This window comes from Sarcophilus harrisii, chromosome 3 (genome assembly GCF_902635505.1).
Source record: "Sarcophilus harrisii chromosome 3, mSarHar1.11, whole genome shotgun sequence".
Taxonomy (NCBI): Eukaryota; Metazoa; Chordata; class Mammalia; order Dasyuromorphia; family Dasyuridae; genus Sarcophilus; species Sarcophilus harrisii.
In genome coordinates, this window is record NC_045428.1 from 189958864 (window position 1) to 189976288 (window position 17425).

Consider the following 17425-nt stretch of genomic DNA (forward strand, 5'->3'; position numbering starts at 1 on the left):
TTATGTTATGGCCTAGAAGAATATGGGCAGAGAAGAAAACACTATTAGACAGAGAGGTAAGATTCATATATCTAAGATAACTACAGAGAAAAGCAATGCAAATCTTGTAAAGATTCAGAAAGATTAGAGACAGAGAAAGGTGAAGAAGAGTCCTGGATCAGGTCTTAATGGTAGAATCTGGATTATTAGTAAAGTTAAAAGGCAGAGAATAGCAAAAATAAAGGAATAAAAACAAAATGGGAGGTAGAGCATAAGAAAATGGCTGATATTCTATTATATTTATATGCCACAATGTGTTTGGCCTTTCCCCAGTTCTCTAAGAAGCAATGTAAGATAGTACCTTATTTTCTAGTTCTTAACTACTCTTTATTATTTTCTTCCTTTTTAAACCTGCCTTGAAAATCAAGAAGTTTATTTTGCTTGTGACTGTCTCTTCCCTGGTATTATTCTCCCTATTAATAGTAGTCCTTTCCCCTGCCTGTTTGGTTTTATGTGTTTCTTTACTAATCTTTCTCTGTGTTGTGCTCAAACTTTTGTTCATTTCAGATAAGAAATGAGGTTCATTTGATGCCCTTACTCTTTCTTCTGTCTGTAAACTCTTCCTCTCACAGACCCAAGTTTCGAGAAAGAGCAAGTTTTTTCCTCTTTCTTCGTCCTTCCTACACCAATGTATTCTCTTCACCCTCCCTTTTCTTACCCCTTTTCAAAATTATCAATATACCTCTAATTTTCTTATCTAATTGCCTCAATATCCTTTCAAAACAATAATATTCTGAAAGGATACTTTTTTTTTATTAGAAATGATATTTTTCTATTGAAGTAGAACTCCTTCTAAATGCTCAAATTTATCTTTCTGGTTGGTCTTCTTATGTTTGCTGTATTTCAAAGTTTCTCTGTCCTTTGCACCAGAAATACTTGGAAATCTCTTTTCCATTAAAGATTCATTCTGCATCTCACCCTACCCCTGAAACATACCAACTTCCAGAGTAACTTATTATTATTTGTAAATAAGTCATTCTCTTTTTGGAATGCTGTATAATTTTATGCTTTCCTCCATATGTAATTTTTAAAAACTCTTGCTTCCTTTTTTCTTAACTTTCATATAGTCCTTGTGGAAAATCCATTTGTTTCTTTTCAGCCTTTGCTTGCAGTTACGGAGTTATTCACTCAATCACCAAACAGTCAATAATTTATTATACTGATTACACTTTTTTAAAGATTCTCATTTTCCTATCTTTAATTCTTGAACTGGAAATTGATGCTAGGTTGTAGCTTGCCCTGTTGTCACTGCTATTTGGGATAGGATGAGCAACCCTGTTTTCTCTTATCCAGGATCTGTGTTTCTGAGCTGACTTTTTTTGAGCTGCCAGGCTTTTTTTTTTTTTTTTTTTTTTTTCTTAGTGCATCCTCTGCTCTTCCTCCCTTTAGACACAGATCCTGGCACAGTGAAAGTAGCTTTGGCAGTTATCTTTTCTTATTGTCCATTGGCTTTTTATGCAGTTCTAACATAAGAAAAGTCACTAAATGTAGTCTCTCACTGAATTTCTTGAAAAATTTTCAGATAGGTACAAATTTCAGGATTTTGCCAAGTAGGTATATGTGAAGTGAGCAACCTGCTTCCTATAGAGAGAAATTTTGTCAGCTAGTCTGTATTAGATTTTTAAAGGAATGATCTGCTTTAAGAGAATGTCTATAAGGATTTCCCACACACTATTGAAATCACAGGTTCCAAATAATATAAAGGAAAAAAATGTTATGTATTCAAGGAAATCTTCAATATACTTTTGAGCAATAAGTATATATATATATATAATTTTAAATAAATAGTAATATTTACACAAAAATACAAAAATACTCACCATCCCCGAAGAACCTTAAATGAATGTGGTGTGAAGTCTGTCAAATCAGAAATATAGTCTGTGAAATCTATGCAATTTCCTTGGAAATTTAGTTGATCATATGCTTTGAGCTATAAGAAAATAAAGTCACAACTAAAAACTAGGAGAAAAAAAGCATTTGCATCTCTAAAAGTCAAAACAAAATCCATCTTTATGCATATAAAATCACAGAGATCAGTGGCTATTTCAATGCACATCTTTCAATAAAAACAGACAAGAGAATATCCATCATATAATACATTTCTAGATAATAGTATTGGAGGGGTGTCCCTTTACAGATACACTCTGAAAAAAACTTTTATCACTGGATCTGAAAGACCTGATTTTAAATCCAGCCTCAGACCCTTATCAACTATGTGACCCTGAGCAAGTCACTGGATTTCTGCCTGCCTGAGCATCCTCATTTGTAAAATGAGGATAATAACAGCTCCTACTTCTCATTGTTGTCATGAGGATCAAATGAGACAATATTTGTAAAATCTTTTGCAAAACTTAAGAGTGCTATATGAAGGGTAGCTATTATATTATTATTATTATCATCCCTCATTGCTTTTGAGAATATGACTGTTCATTTATCTTTTTTTTTCACCTTCCCATATAGAGTTCTAGCCACAGAGAAATAAACCTGGAAACAAATCCATCTTCTGAAATAAATTAGAATTTCTCTTTCATGAAAACACTGCTTATGAATTCTACAAGTTCAGCTTCATTTCCTATGGTGGTACCACATCTACCTAAAGGAAAAGAGTAAATTCTTTGACCCCCTTGCCCTCCAGAAAAACATTTTGGAGAATGAATCAGTATTGCTTTTTTCTCTATCTAACTTTATATCCATAATTAATAAAATAGGGGAATAAAGAAGAAAATAATAAGTATCTATCATGTGCTAGGCTCTGAGGAAACAAAAATAATCTCCCCCCACTTTTACATCATTCTGAGTAGAATCCATATGTAACAGTATATAAAATAAATAATTGTGAAAAGGAAGACAGTAGAAACTGGGGAATCAGCCAAGAACAACTGTTTTAAAAGGACCAAGAAATTCTATGAGAGATGAGGAAGGTCACAGGCATAGGGGATGGTCAGGTAAGACAAAGATTATGATATAAGAAAAAGGCCATTCTGACTGAGCTAAGCAGTGAATAAAAGAAAAGTAACACATGGAAAGTGAAGTTTGGAAAAACATATTTTTGTCTGGTAATGAAGAATTTAAATGCCAAAGAGAAGAGTCTGTATTTGATACTGGAGATAGTGGGGCACCAATGGAATTTATTAAATAGGGAAGTGATATGAGAAGACCCATGCTTTAAAAACATCACGTTGTCTTGTCATGTGGAAGGTAGAAAGAGAAGAGAAGAAAGAAACTTGAGTCAGCAATTACAAGGTTATTACACTTATCCAGGTAAGAGATCACAAGAGCCTGAAATAGGGTAGTAGATTAGAGGCAAAGTTATTTACGTTAAGACACAGTATTGGGTTAGAATTAACCAGGTTTGGAAACTTATGAGATATATATTAAGAGAGAATGAGACATTGAGTTTTTGAATCAGATTGATTAGAATAAAAGTGCCTTTGAGAGAAATAGGGAACTTCATAGGAGTTTAAATAAAATGTTTCTGTTGAAGATTTTATTAAAGAAATTTTAATATTTAATGTAACATCCCTTAGAAATGACAGGGACTTGATATGTAACTCCTATTTAAGGGGCTTAAAATCTTATAAAATAATATTATCTTGGCTATTTAACATATATGGCATCCACAGAGTAAGTAGTTGGCACAATGGATAGAGTACTAGATGTGGAGTCCAGAAAGAAAGAATCCCATTCTCAGATATTAGTTGTGTGCCTATGAGCAAGTCACTAACCAGTCTGCCTTCCTCTTCTGTAAAATGGGGATAATAATAGTACCTATCTTACAGAGTTGTCTTGAGGATTAAATGAGAAATGTGTAAAGTTCTTTGCAAATCTTAAAAGTTATTATCATTAAGAAACTAAGGTTCTGAGAAGTCACTTTTTCACTGTGACATATCAAGGATCACAGATTCAAAGCTAGAAGGAACCTTAATTCTTTTTATTGTGAAAGAAACCAAGGTCCAGAAAGTTTTGGTAGAACAGAATCAGACTCTGGACCCTGATGGGACCATCAGAGGGACCTCTGACTTCAAATCCTATGTCCTTTCCCACATACCGCTCTACCTCTAATACTATGAAAATAGAATTAACAGTATATGTCAATTAATAAGAAGAGAGGGAAGACTCATAAAAACCTCCAAGTTTCATTTTTTGGGGCATAAATATTAAGATGCTCATGTTATAAATCAAACTAGAGACATTAGTAAAGAATACTGGCTTTGGAGGAAAAACAGAAGAATTCAAGCTTCAGGAAAGCTTAATTTTTAAAGTTTCATTAAGGGAGTTATAAGCTTGCTTCATCTTAGGGTTCCCTTGAATTGAGTTAAGTCATTGCACTGATTTTTTTTATCTGATTATTACAATGTCGTTACTGTACAAAACATTCTCTTGCTTCTGCTAACTTTTGTGCAACATTTAGTACGAGCTTACGATGTCTTCCTAAATTCCTCTAAAGCCATCTCCTCCATCCTGTTTTAGCGGCACATTTGTTATTGAGGGCAGCAAGCTGGCACCAATACTAGGTCTGGAGTTACAAAGATTCATTTTCCTGGAGTTCAAATCTTGCCTCAGACCTTTACTAGCTCTGTGACTCTGGCCGAGTCACTTTATCTGTTTCCTCATCTGTAACATGAATTGCAAAAGAAAATGGCAAACCACTTTAGTATCTTTGCCAAGAAATATTCCAAATGTGGTTATCAAGTACTGGTTACAAAAGAAAAACTGAAAATGACAATTGAATTTCTCAGAAATCATTCCATTCATCATTTTTTTTTAAACAGCACAATGATTTTCTAATTACATTCTATAAACTATAATTTGCTCAGCCAAATTGGCTGAGTTCCCAGTTGGCAAGTTCTTCCTTATAATCTCCAGTTCTTTGCCAAACAAAAAAAGTACATTTGAGTCCTTTTCCTCTTCCTTAGTTTAGTTAACATTTCTGGGGGGATATAAGCCTCATATTGTTATTGCTGGGTCAAAGGGCATGTCCAATTTAAAACAGCTTTTAGGTCATTTTTTTCCATATTATTTTACAGAGTGGCTAGATCAATTTGTAGTTCCATTAACTAGTACAGCCCCTACAACATTTGGCATTTTCTGTTTTTGTCAACTGAAAGTTATAAAGTAATTTAATTGCATGTTTGATAATTAGTTTGGAGCATTTTAAAATAGGTACTGATACTATATATTTCTTTCTTATATGCCTTCCTGCTCCTATCTTTTAACCATTTATCAGTGGAGAATGGGAAGACTTCACTATTAATGCATTCCTCCATATATGTGTATATTATATTATATATACAATAGAAATGTTTATTTCTATAATATGAATAATATATAATTGTATTATATGTAAGTGTACTAATATTATATATAAATTTTACATGTATGTATGTATATTGTGTATGTATTCACACAATTCGAATGGTCATTATACTGCAGAGGGATGAGATTTACTGTTTCATCCCAGGAAAAAGAACTAGTACTAGAGAGAAGTTTCAGTGAGTTTTGTCCTTGTTTTTCATAATCCTTAGTAGAATGCTTGGTATGGAAGGTCCACAACAAATTTTTTTTAATTGATTTAATTTTTCTTCTATTTTCTATTTTCTCCCAGGAAATCTTTAGACCTAGATCATCCTAAATTCTGTTCAGCTTTTAGTTCATTCACACTACTTCAGTAAGTATGAGAAAATATTTAGAAATATATAGTTTGGGCTACAAAAAGATACAATAAAGAAGTATGGAAGGAAAAAAGTATTCAATAGAATAACATAGTTGTGTTTAGAAGATAAATGTTTCAATTAAGTCTGAGCTAACTTTTTAAAAATGAGGACAAAAAAAGATTTCTAAATGGAAATATCAAACTGAACAGAATTAAGAAATGTAAACAATATATTATAAAAAGCATGTACTTTCCCATGTAAAATTAAATCCCCAGGACAAATCAATATACCCTTATTTGAAAATAATTCGAGTAGTTTAAAAGGTCAGTCTTTTGCCCCAACTATCTCTCTACTTGAACATGCACCTTTCAAGACCAAAAAGATTGAGATATTTCTTGAAGCATTTTTTTGTGATAGTATAAAAGTGGAAACAAAGTGGGTGCCTAATGATTATAGAATGGTAGGAAATTGTGTTCAAAAAATAAAATAGCACTATGATGAAACAAAAACATGAAGAATGCAGAAAAACAATAGAAGACATATAATAGATGCAAACTAAGATAAATATATGAAATAATTATAACATACATTTAAAAAACTTTAATTTCAAACTCATTTATTGTAATGTGCTGAATGTTTCATACGTGACCAATGTCATTTTTTCTTTTCTTTTTTTCCTTTTATTTCAAGGCTCTTATCAGAATTATGTCTAAGAAATAAAAAGAATTTACAAACTTTTGCTAAAAGACCCCTATTGTAGAAATGCTTTATTCTTTAAAAGTGGCAAAGGAAGGAAACCTCTCCTTTGGCTCTTCTCACTCCCTTGAACTATCTATTGTCTTATACTCTCTTTTCTACTATAAAATGATTTTTTTTTTTTTAAAGAATAGCACCCATATTGAGTTTGTCACAATAAAATGGGAAGCATCTCCAAGTCCACAGAGAGAACTTTTACAAGTGAAACTAATTATCTCCTTGACCAGTTCCATAAAGTTGTTTTACTTTTAAAACACTTCCAATAACACATTCTTTATAGTTTACTGTAGAGGGCTGAAACTCCAAAAAGGTATGCTTGAATCAGACAACTGAGCACTTAAGGCTAATTACCTATTCGATGTGAGACAATGACTCTATTAGCATATGTTTGGATAAATGGCTATTCTCACCATTGGTGCTTGCTGAATGTTTGGTTTTAAGATAATTGTAGGCAAGGATTAGAGGGGGAAGGAGGGACAGAGTTACTTGGTGGCAGGAGGAGGAGGAGAAGGGAGGCTGGTGACGCTGGACTCCAGAATCCAGGAGAGATCTTTGGCAAGCCTTGTGGCAGTTTGCATCTCTCCTTAACTTCTCCCCCTAAAGACCAAGGAACTTTGTTTTGTCCTGACTCTGGCTGACCCTGAAGCTCCCCAGAGAGCTAGCCCTTACTCTACAGTTTACTATTTACAAATCAATATGGAAAAAGAAGAAGAAAAGAAAATGAGATGGACATTAAAATGACAAAGTTGCACAGTTAAAACTGAGTTTATAAAAGTAGAATCTTTTTACAAATATACCTAAAAAACTAAAACCATATGCTAAGTATACTAAGGACAATATGTAGGGGGGAAATTATACTGTAACCACATATCGTTCATCACTGAGAAGAATTTGGTGTCACAAGGAGCAATAATGGACAAAATCAAAGTTACTTATTGAAGTACCAAATGAACACTAGTGTAAGATAATTCCTGGAAACTTTTAAGTCAAATATAATGAGACCTCATTTTTATACATTGTTTGATATCATACTGTGATTTTGATGTAATGTTTCTGAATAATGACATTATTCTTATTAAGTTTTGACACTGAGAGTAGAAATAAGAAAGATAGAAATTACAGTATTATTTTTAAGAAGAAATGTGGTTTCAGAAACAATTTTACACTTAACAGATTAAGCAAGGAAATTTCACCAAAAAAATAGTATGAATAAAAAAGTGACCCAAAGGAAAGTATGGGAAGGCAGAAAAATAGTGGCAGGGATCCAAATTTACTAATATTGTTGGAGAAAGATAAAAGGAATTGTGAGTAATGCAGCGAATATAGCCATTGAAAAATAAATGTTTACATTACAATGTACCAAATGTATTATATGCCATCATCATTAGATAGGAAACATCAGAATAGGGGATCTTATCAGAAAGGTAGAAAGATTTACAACTGTGTGGGAAAAGGTGAAGAACTTACAAATTCTAAAGTAGATCAGGCCTTATAAGCCCCTCAGTTTCGGCTTCTCCGGAGTCACATGATTTTAGATAAGGCCTGGACTATGTGGCCGAAGAAGCTGTATATCATCTTGTCTACTACATTCCACTGATCAACTAGGGGAACAGTAGATTTATGTGGTCAATCACAACATATAGAGGGTGGGATTTTGCAGGTTCTTTGTCTGAAATGTATAAAAGCTGTAAGCATTTTCAAGGCTCTGGCCCTATCCTGCTGTGAAATTTTGCTCGCAGACCAGGATGGGGTCTGCTTCTCAAGATTCTAATAAATAATTCTGTTTTCTATGAGTGATCTCTGTAGTAGTCAATTTGGGTAGGTCTTTTTGTCCCAAACACAACAAAGCACTTAAAAGTATTCAATAAAAATGATGTTTCTTTTAACATACCAAATATGGAGATTCATTTATCCCAAGAGGTTCCTGCAAAAAATGTATTTAAAAAAATTATTTTAAAAATTATGCACATATTCTTCATTGTCTTTTTGAAATACAATACTTAAAAAAATGCTTACACTAATTTTGTGGTTCATTTTATGAACCACTGGGACCAAAATACAAAAAGTTCAAAGAGCAAGGGAAAGATGCATGGGTGGAAATGGAAAAGAATTCATTAAAGTCACCCACAGATCTATCGATGCCTTATAGTATTGATAAAGATTCTACTGTTTTAGTTTATTTTAGTCACTTTCTAGGTAACACTGCTAACAGAAACTTTCTAAGTTATACTTCAGGCCTATTTTACACCAGGGATTCTTAACCAGTCAATCACGAACTTAAAAAATATTTTGAAAACTGCATTTCAATATTATTCCTTTTTAATCCTGTGATTTAAAAACACATTCTGAGATGGAGTCCTTGGGTTTTATTTACTCTGCCAAAGGAGTCCATGGTGCACAAAAGAGTCAGGAATCCTTGCTTTGCCCTGCCAAACTCAATGATTCTTGTGGCAAATGACTGCACTGTCTACATCCTCAGGGAGATCTTCATGTGTGGTGGGGGTTCCTAACCCTTGAACTGTCACAGATCTTTTGCAATTTGGTGAAGTCAATGGACTCCTCAGAACAATGTTTTAAATGCATAAAACAAAATACATATGATTACATAGTAAAAGCAACAGAGCTGAATACAATTATCATAATATTTGAAAAACAAATTCATTAACATCAGGTTAAGAACCCTATAGGATCCTCTTCTCTCCTTATATTCCTAAATGGACCATGCCAACAATAGTCAATTCTCTGCAGCCTGACCAAAGACCTGAGTTTACATGTAAGTAACATTTAACAAGTTATCTGTGCCACCTTTTAGAGGTGTCTATAGTTACATTTTATACAACCTCACTGTGGTCAACTCCAAAAGCATGGGTATCAAAACTAATCAGAGACCTTTATATTTATTGTCGAAGTATTTATAATTAACTGATAAGCCTAGTTATATGCATTCAATTGGTAATATTAAAAAATTAACTCACCAGTCTAACCGGCCTTATTGACATGATTTGGTTGTTGGATCCTCCCCAGTCAAAAAAGCTCTTATATTTCCCTTTCTCTAGTATATACTGCTCTCCACAGAAAAATCGTTGTTGGTAGCCAACCCAACTAACAAAGAAAAAAACCAAAGTTAGGAAATTCAACAAGTAGATAATGCCTAATTTTGATAATAAAAAAATACTCTGCAAAAAACTTACACTCCACTTTTAACATGAATTGATCTTGTTTCATTACCAAATCCAACTTCTTCCAAATCAGGAACATCTCGATTAATAATTGTAACATACTTTGAGTTTTCTATATCAGACTCAAATAGTGTGATTGAAGATTCTATGAAATTCTAAAAAGAAAAAAAATTAGGAGAACACAACTAAGGTGTTTTATAGACAAGTGCATTTTCAATTAACTTTTTATAACATATAAAATATATGTACAAGGGATTTCATGCAGAAGATGACCTCTACCTCAAACGTATTTTATTTTTTTATTCCTATTATCAAGTGGCCCTTTGAATAATACAAATCACTTCCAGTTTTTAATATTCAAAAAAATAACAATTATAACCAACAAATGATATATTTTCTATTTTAATTATAGTATTTTAGTAAGGAAAAATTTCTCACAAATATAACTTTCCTAAAGTTAAACAAGTAAGCTTTCTAGAGTTCATCAGGGCAAGGTTAGAGGAAAGGATTTTTATATAGGTATGGTTGGAACTAGATGTGTATTATGTATATGCATGCTTCAGGTGAGGAGTAAAGGAAAAATGGTAGGGCAAGAGTTTCCATTTAACAGTATTTTTACATTAAAATTTTTAGTAGTCTTGGGGATAAATTTAATTTTTAATTTAGCTTTTAAAGAGAGGGGGGGCTCAAGAATTATTTCTTGTGTGCCAAAAAAGTAGGAATGAAAATATAAAAACCAAATGCTTCATTTCTATCTCATTAACTATAAACCCTTTTTTTGCTCAATTATTAGTTCTCTGGAAAATCTGCTATGACTCTACAAGTATTTATCTTTTACTTTTTTCATGCACCTTAGACATTGAAGGAAGAATTCTGAAAAATCAAACAATATACTAACAATATACTAGCTGAGCAAGCAATAATAAGGGCAACAGCTTTATTTAAAGGCAAATCGAACTCCATCATTCCTCAGCTACAGCACTGATATTTTCATTCTTTCTCTCTCTGTCTCTACCTTTTCCCCATGCACATCCAATAGCTTTTTTCAGATTCATGATGCTGAGAAGGATGTTAGTGATGCTTGAAAGATCACACAGAGCAGCAAAAGTATTTTAGGAGTAAAAAAAAAATGTGTCCCAATTTAGGAAAAAAAAAAAAAAAAAAAAGAATGTACTCTATAGGTCAGTGAGATTTACTTTCTAGGGAAAATATAGAACTTATTGTTAGAAAGTTAGTAAACAGAGAAAAGTGATCACAAAGAACCAGCATTAATTAGCACAGCTTCATATAAAGAAGAGATCAAGCTGGATTTTTATTTTCCTTTCGTCAAGGTTATTGGTACATTAATAAAATAGACCTGTGTGTACGCACGCACATGTAAACTCTACACTCTACATACACTCTAAAATTTAGATAAGCTATGTGTAGTTTATCTAGATTTTTGTGAAGCACTTGATAAATATTATGCTATTTTTGTGGAAAAAAATAGAAAGATGTGGATTCAAATAATAGTTATTACGGTTTTCCAACATTTAAAAGGAAATCTCCAGGGACTGTCTTCAGGCATCTCTGACTTCCTGTTTTAACAATTTCAATATTGACTAAGATGTAGAAAGCATGTTTACAGGTTTACAAATGATAACAATAGTTTTGTATTATATATAAAAATATTTTTGAACTTTAAGAATGAAGCGATAGTTAATACAAGGCTTCTATTAAATGACAAAATGAAATGAAAGAAAGCAGGACAATGTATACAATAACATTGTAAAGAAAACAAACAGAGACTAAGAACTGAAAAAATCTTTCCTTTCCTGCCATACAATTTTGGAAAGGAAAATGGAAGGAATATGAATATGGCTAGGGGGATATTGAAGAGGAAGAAAGGGAAGGATGAAAGAATGGAAAGAGAGGAATAAAAATGGGTAAAGGACAAGGGGAAGATAAAGAAGAGAGAGGGAGGATCAATGAAGGATTTAAAAAATACCTAGACAATTACAAAAAGACTTGTGATAGAAAGTGCCATCCACATCCAGAAAGATAACTATGGAGACTGAATGTCTGTCAAAACATAGTATTTTCACTTTTTCTTGTTTGTTTGTTAGCTTTTTTTTTTTTTTCTTGTGCAGCATGATAGATATGGAAATCGCTTTACAAGAATTGCACATATTTAACCTCCATCAGATTGCTTGCTATCTTGAAGAAGGGGGAGAGAAGGGGAAAGGAGAACAATTTAGGACACATGGTTTTACAAAGGTGAATGTTACAAAGTATCTTTTGCATGTATTTGAAAAAATAAACTACTATTTAAAATACCTAGAACAGAGAGCAGACCAGATAATAATACAGACAAGCAAAATGGATTTTAGTTATACATTCAACTTTATTGTATGTAAAAAGACTCCCTCAACATCATTCAGTCAAAATTTAAACCCAGGATTTTCTGACTCTGGTACAATGTTCTTTTCACAACACCATTTTTTTCTTTTTCTTTTTTTTTTTTTATTATAGCTTTTTATTTACAAGATATATGCATGGCTAATTTTTCAGCATTAACAATTGCAAAACCTTTTGTTCCAATTTTTCCCCTTCTTTCCCCCCTTCCCCTTCCCCCAGATGGCAGGTTGACTAATACATGTTAAATATGCACAACACCATTTTTAAGGTAAAGGATTAGAATATACCATATTTGTTAAGTTTATCAAATCATCTACTGAACTTAAAGAGTTTTAGTTTCAGGTATCTCCTACTCAGCTCAATTTTAAAGTACTAAAAGAGAAAAAAATTAATTAAAAACTGGTTATAGGATGTTCTGGATAATAAGCTAAATTTTTTTTAACCCATGTAAGAATAACGGGGCTAATAAATGTTTCATCTTTTGTACTATGTTTTGCTTTGCTTTATTTTTTAAAAATATATTTTAGCATTCATTTAAAAAAATTATGTTCCAAATTCTCTCCATCCTTCTAGTTCCTTCCCCATCCATTGAGAAGGCAAGCAATATGATACCCTTTATATATGTGAAGACATGCAAAATATATTTCCATGTTAGCCCTATTGCAAAAAAAGAAATAGAGCAAGAAAAATAAATGTAAAGCAATGTGCTTTAATCTGCACTCAGAATTTAACCATTATCCTTTTGGAAGTTTAGAGTTTTCATCTTGAGTCCTTTGGAATGGTCTTGGATCACTGTTTTGCTCAAAGCACTAAATTTTTCACAGCTGATTATCCTTACCATGTTGCTATTATGATATACTAATTTGTTGATTCTGTTCATTTCCCTTTGCAACTGTGCACCTATGTGTTCTCTGTTTTTTCTGGGAATTTTTTATCTTTTCCATTTCACAAATTCTGTTTTTCAGGGAGTTGTTTTCTTTTTCCACTTTATCAAATCTTATTTTTTTAATGAGTTATATGCCTTTTCCAAACTCTTTTGCAGAGTTTTCCTTTCCTTTCCCCATTGTTCTAGCTCTTTTGAGATCCTTTTTAATTTTTTCTAGGAGAGCCTTCTGTGATGGGGACACCAAATTATATCACCCTTTGGGGCTTCATTTGGAGACAATCTGCTTTTAGCTGTCTCAGGGTTTGAAATCTGTTCTTCTCTTTTACCATAGAAACTATCTATAGTTAGAGTTCACTTTACCTTTTTACTCTTTTTTTTTTTTTTTTTTTTTTTAAAGTTGGAATCTGCTTTTAGGGCAAGGAAGGTTTTCCAAGCTTCCTCTAAAGGTACTAGTGAAGTGGCATTGGAGCAGCAGTGGCTGCGCTGGTATTGTGCTGGGTGGGTGTGGCCAAGTCTCGTGTGACTCCTGTGCTTTGGGGTTCACTCTTTATACCTTTTTTGTTTGTGTTAGATATTTTATAACTTCTCTACTGATCTACTGTCTTGCAACCAGGATAGAGTCCTGTGATAAGAGTCCTCCCTATAGATTCTCTACCACACAGAGTCTGCACTGCCATATGGAGACCAAACCCAGTCCGGAGTCTGCACAGCATGTGCTGGTGTCCTGTGCCTGGCCTCCTTCCATGCCCCACCCAAATAGACTTTTTCTGGTGATCTTTGAAATTATCTTCTGCTGTTAATTTGCTACAGTCCCAATATTTTGCGAATTCTGCCAGTCTAGAACTAATTCAAAGGCTGATTTTGGTAGTTAGTTGAGGGTCCATGGAGAAGTTCAGAAAAAAGCATGTATGCTCTCCACCATCTTGGCTCCATCCCTATTCTGTTTATTCTGAAGATATTATGCCCATCATTTCTTATAGCATAATAATATTCTATCACAATCATATATCACAAACTGTTCAGCCATTTTTCAATTGATGGGCATCAACTCAATTTCAATTCTTTGCCATCACAAATTGTCTTTTTTGTACATATATGTCCTCTTTTGCCTTTTTTTTTTTAAATGTTTATAATACAAATGTAGAAAGGGAGGTAACATGGGGTTGGTTTTAAGTGAAAGAGTCAATTACCACTTATCATTTTAAGATAGATTCCATTTATTCCTACACATTGTTCTAGTGTTTTTAACTGAATGAGTGCTGTTTTTGTTAAAAGCTTTTTCTGAACCTGTTGATATAATGTGACTTCTGTTATTGATATAGCCATTTATGCTTAGAGGTTTCCTAATATTTGAACCAGCTCTGCAATCCTGATCTGAAGCTTATCTGTGGTCATAACATATGATGTTTGGAATGCAATGCTATAATCTATTTTCTAATATTTTATTTAAAATTTGTGTATCAATATCGATTAAGGAAATTAGCCTGTTCACTTTCTCTGTTATTGCTCTCCCTGGTTTAGATATTAAAACCATATTATATTATACAAGGAATTTGGTAGGACTCCTCCTTTACTTGTTTTCTCAAATAGTTTATAAAGTACTGGAATTGTTCTTTAAATGTTTGGAAGAAATCACTTGTAAATCCATCTGATCCTGAGGAAATCTGCTTTATTTTTAACAGAAAAACTGAACATCATCATGTGAAGTTGTGAAATTGCTAGTCATCCCAGGAAACAGTCATCCCAGAAACTTTCCTAAAAAAGTGAGCAGTAATAGTTCTATGCGCTTTGACCTAGAGAGACCACTGCATTCAAAGAGAAAAAAGGTCAAATATATAATAGAATATTAATAGCCGAGCTTTTTGTGAAAGCAAAAGAATTAGAAATAAAGTATTATGTCTATCAGATAGCAACAGCTGAATAATTGTAGCATGTGAATATAATGAATATTACTTTATCATAAGAAATGATAAAATAATTCAAGGAATTGGAAATGGAAAACAAAATACAAAACTGAATACTGTGTAATTATAATAAACAATTCTGGACCAGATAAAAAAGCACTGACAGTGTACTTCCTTTTTCTTTGGAGAGATGGGGGTGGTGGTGCATAGGAGTATAGAAAATGGCTTATAAGTATACATGAGTTGTTTTTCCTGAATTACTCATTTTTTCACTTTCCCTCAAAAGGAGGTTTACCCTCCTTCCTTAGGAGGAATAATATATTAGAAAATAGATATAAAAAAGACATCTAAAAAAACCTCAAAAACCAGAAAACTGGACTTGGTGTAACAATGAAAATCTACAGAATATCCATCAAAAATGAAGTTTGTTCTCAATTAAGAGATGAAGAACTACCACCAAGAAAAAGATACATTTTTCTAAATTGTATTTATCAGTATATTTCTTTCAGACAAAGTAGTTTCTAGTTTATACTGAAATGTATAAGAACACACACACACACACACACACACACACACCCCTTCCATTATTTGTCTACGTTTCTGCAAAGTCTGGAATTTCTCAAATTAAAAAAGAGATAAAACCCTGAAGGATAGCTAACAGAAGCAGGTTTTATAGCCACTTTGAAGTCTGCTTTAATTAGTTGTTCCTAGGTATATGTTTAGGAATATACAACGCAAAAAATGTTTTTTTTTTGTTGTTTGTTTTTTTGCTGAGGTACCCAGGGTCACACACAGGTAGGAAGTGTTAAGTGTCTGAGGACCAGATTTGAACTCAGGTCCTCCTGACTTCAAGGCTGGTGCTCTATCCACTGTCCTACCTAGCTGCCCCGGTTATGATGTGTTTTTAAGACAAATTAATATAAACTCATAACCCTTAGGTAGATAAGATCTATCTCTCTGAGCATCCTGAGAAATCAATGGCAATATACTCAATTTGTTAAGACATAATTATATGTTTCAAAATATATCATGACAATATGGCAAATAATATACTGAACTAGGCATTTCACTTTCACGATACTTAGATGTCAATAATATTTTAAAATTTTCTAATTTATACAAAATTATGACTGATTTTCAAAGATGAACAATAAAATAAATAGGAAAACAAAGACAGAAAAACAACCAAAACTTACTGCTTGTAAGTACCGGAAAGACAATATAGTGCTATTCAATGTCTCCCAGGTGCTAATGTCTTCATATTCTCCCTCTTCAAGCAGAAACTGTTGGCCTTTAAAATGTTCTTTTTCATAGGCAACCCACCTAGACATGCATATAACACAAATTTCACAGTTGAAAAAGCTGGAGTCAGTGAGGAAACAATAAAAAAAAACCTTTAATTATTACAAATCTAAACCTACAAACCAACACTAGCTTTCTTTCAGCTTAAAAACAATAATCTTCAGGGCCATGAAGTTTTTCCTTAACAAGGAATTAACTGTAAACACACAACACAACTATCTCTTTTTGAAATGTGATCTGACACCATTATGTTCAAAACAAATGGGAATCATGTTATGAAAAAAATACAAATAAAAACGAGGAAACAATTACTACTAAACTAAATCCTGGAAGATCATTCCTATTTTTAATCACTTATACCCATGGGTTCAAGCTTAAGGTTTTCTATAATAGATCTGAAGATAATCAAAAGATACTACTTAGTGTCAAGATAAACTGTTATTTGGGAAGGAACAGGTAAAATAACTAGGAAAGTTTGAGTTGCTTTGCAGGAAGAAGTATTGGTTGCAGTCTTGTCATCTCTAATAGTGATACCAATATATTTTACCTGAAAATATCATATATGTCTTTTAAAGAAATGTAGGGCTCTAAGATATTTCCTGGTAAAACATATTGGCATCACTATTGAAGATGACAAGAAACTAGAAGGAAGCAAAATTAGTACCTGACTCCAAGTAAATTAAATAGCCAATAAAAATAAAAACAGTAAGCAACACAGAAATTAGCTAAGTAAAATCATCTCTTGAATTTAATAGAGGGTTTCATGAATATGTTATTAAATGTCTTTTTTATTGTGTTTAATTAGCAAATGATACATGAATAACAACTGGAATAATATTTTCATGGGATTTTTAAAAATTTAGTGCAAAAAATTTAGTGAAAATAGATTTTACAAAGTCATTACAATTTGAAAGGAAATTTCATTAAAAAAATAAACTATATTCAACCAACCAATACATCCTGTGCTAAGCACTAAAAATACAAAATAAAACATGAAACAACCTCCTTATTCTCAATAAATTTATATTTATTATATAGAAATATAAAGGAAGGTGACATGTGCAGTATATACATATGAGAATATATGTAAAATAAAGACATGAAAAATCACAAAACTAATACTGTAAATTCACTACTCACACTCCACCAATGACACGAATTGATGCAATTCCAAAGAAATTCTCTTCATTTCTGAAAAGCTCTGGGACAGAATCTACATGTTCATTAAACTCCTTGGCCTGTCCAAGGAAATGTGTTTTATCATATATAATCACCTTAAACAAAAATGAGAGATATTTAATGTGCAGA

General features: G+C 32.5%; 1 protein-coding gene across 3 annotated transcripts in view; it reads right to left on the reverse strand.

Moving 5' to 3' along the window:
- CRYBG3 (crystallin beta-gamma domain containing 3) overlaps positions 1-17425 on the reverse strand; it is a 124133-nt gene that overhangs the window by 22357 nt on the left and 84351 nt on the right. For 2 of the 3 annotated variants that reach the window (XM_031958881.1, XM_031958879.1), the window contains 6 exons: positions 17258-17391; positions 16012-16138; positions 9641-9783; positions 9425-9551; positions 8341-8373; positions 1860-1969 (listed from right to left, as the gene is read on the reverse strand). In XM_031958881.1, coding sequence (XP_031814741.1) covers positions 1860-1969; positions 8341-8373; positions 9425-9551; positions 9641-9783; positions 16012-16138; positions 17258-17391 — 674 coding nt within the window. Of the gene's footprint in view, positions 1-1859; positions 1970-8340; positions 8374-9424; positions 9552-9640; positions 9784-14561; positions 14717-16011; positions 16139-17257; positions 17392-17425 lie in introns of those variants that run through there. The other variant, XM_031958882.1, reaches the window with a different exon arrangement.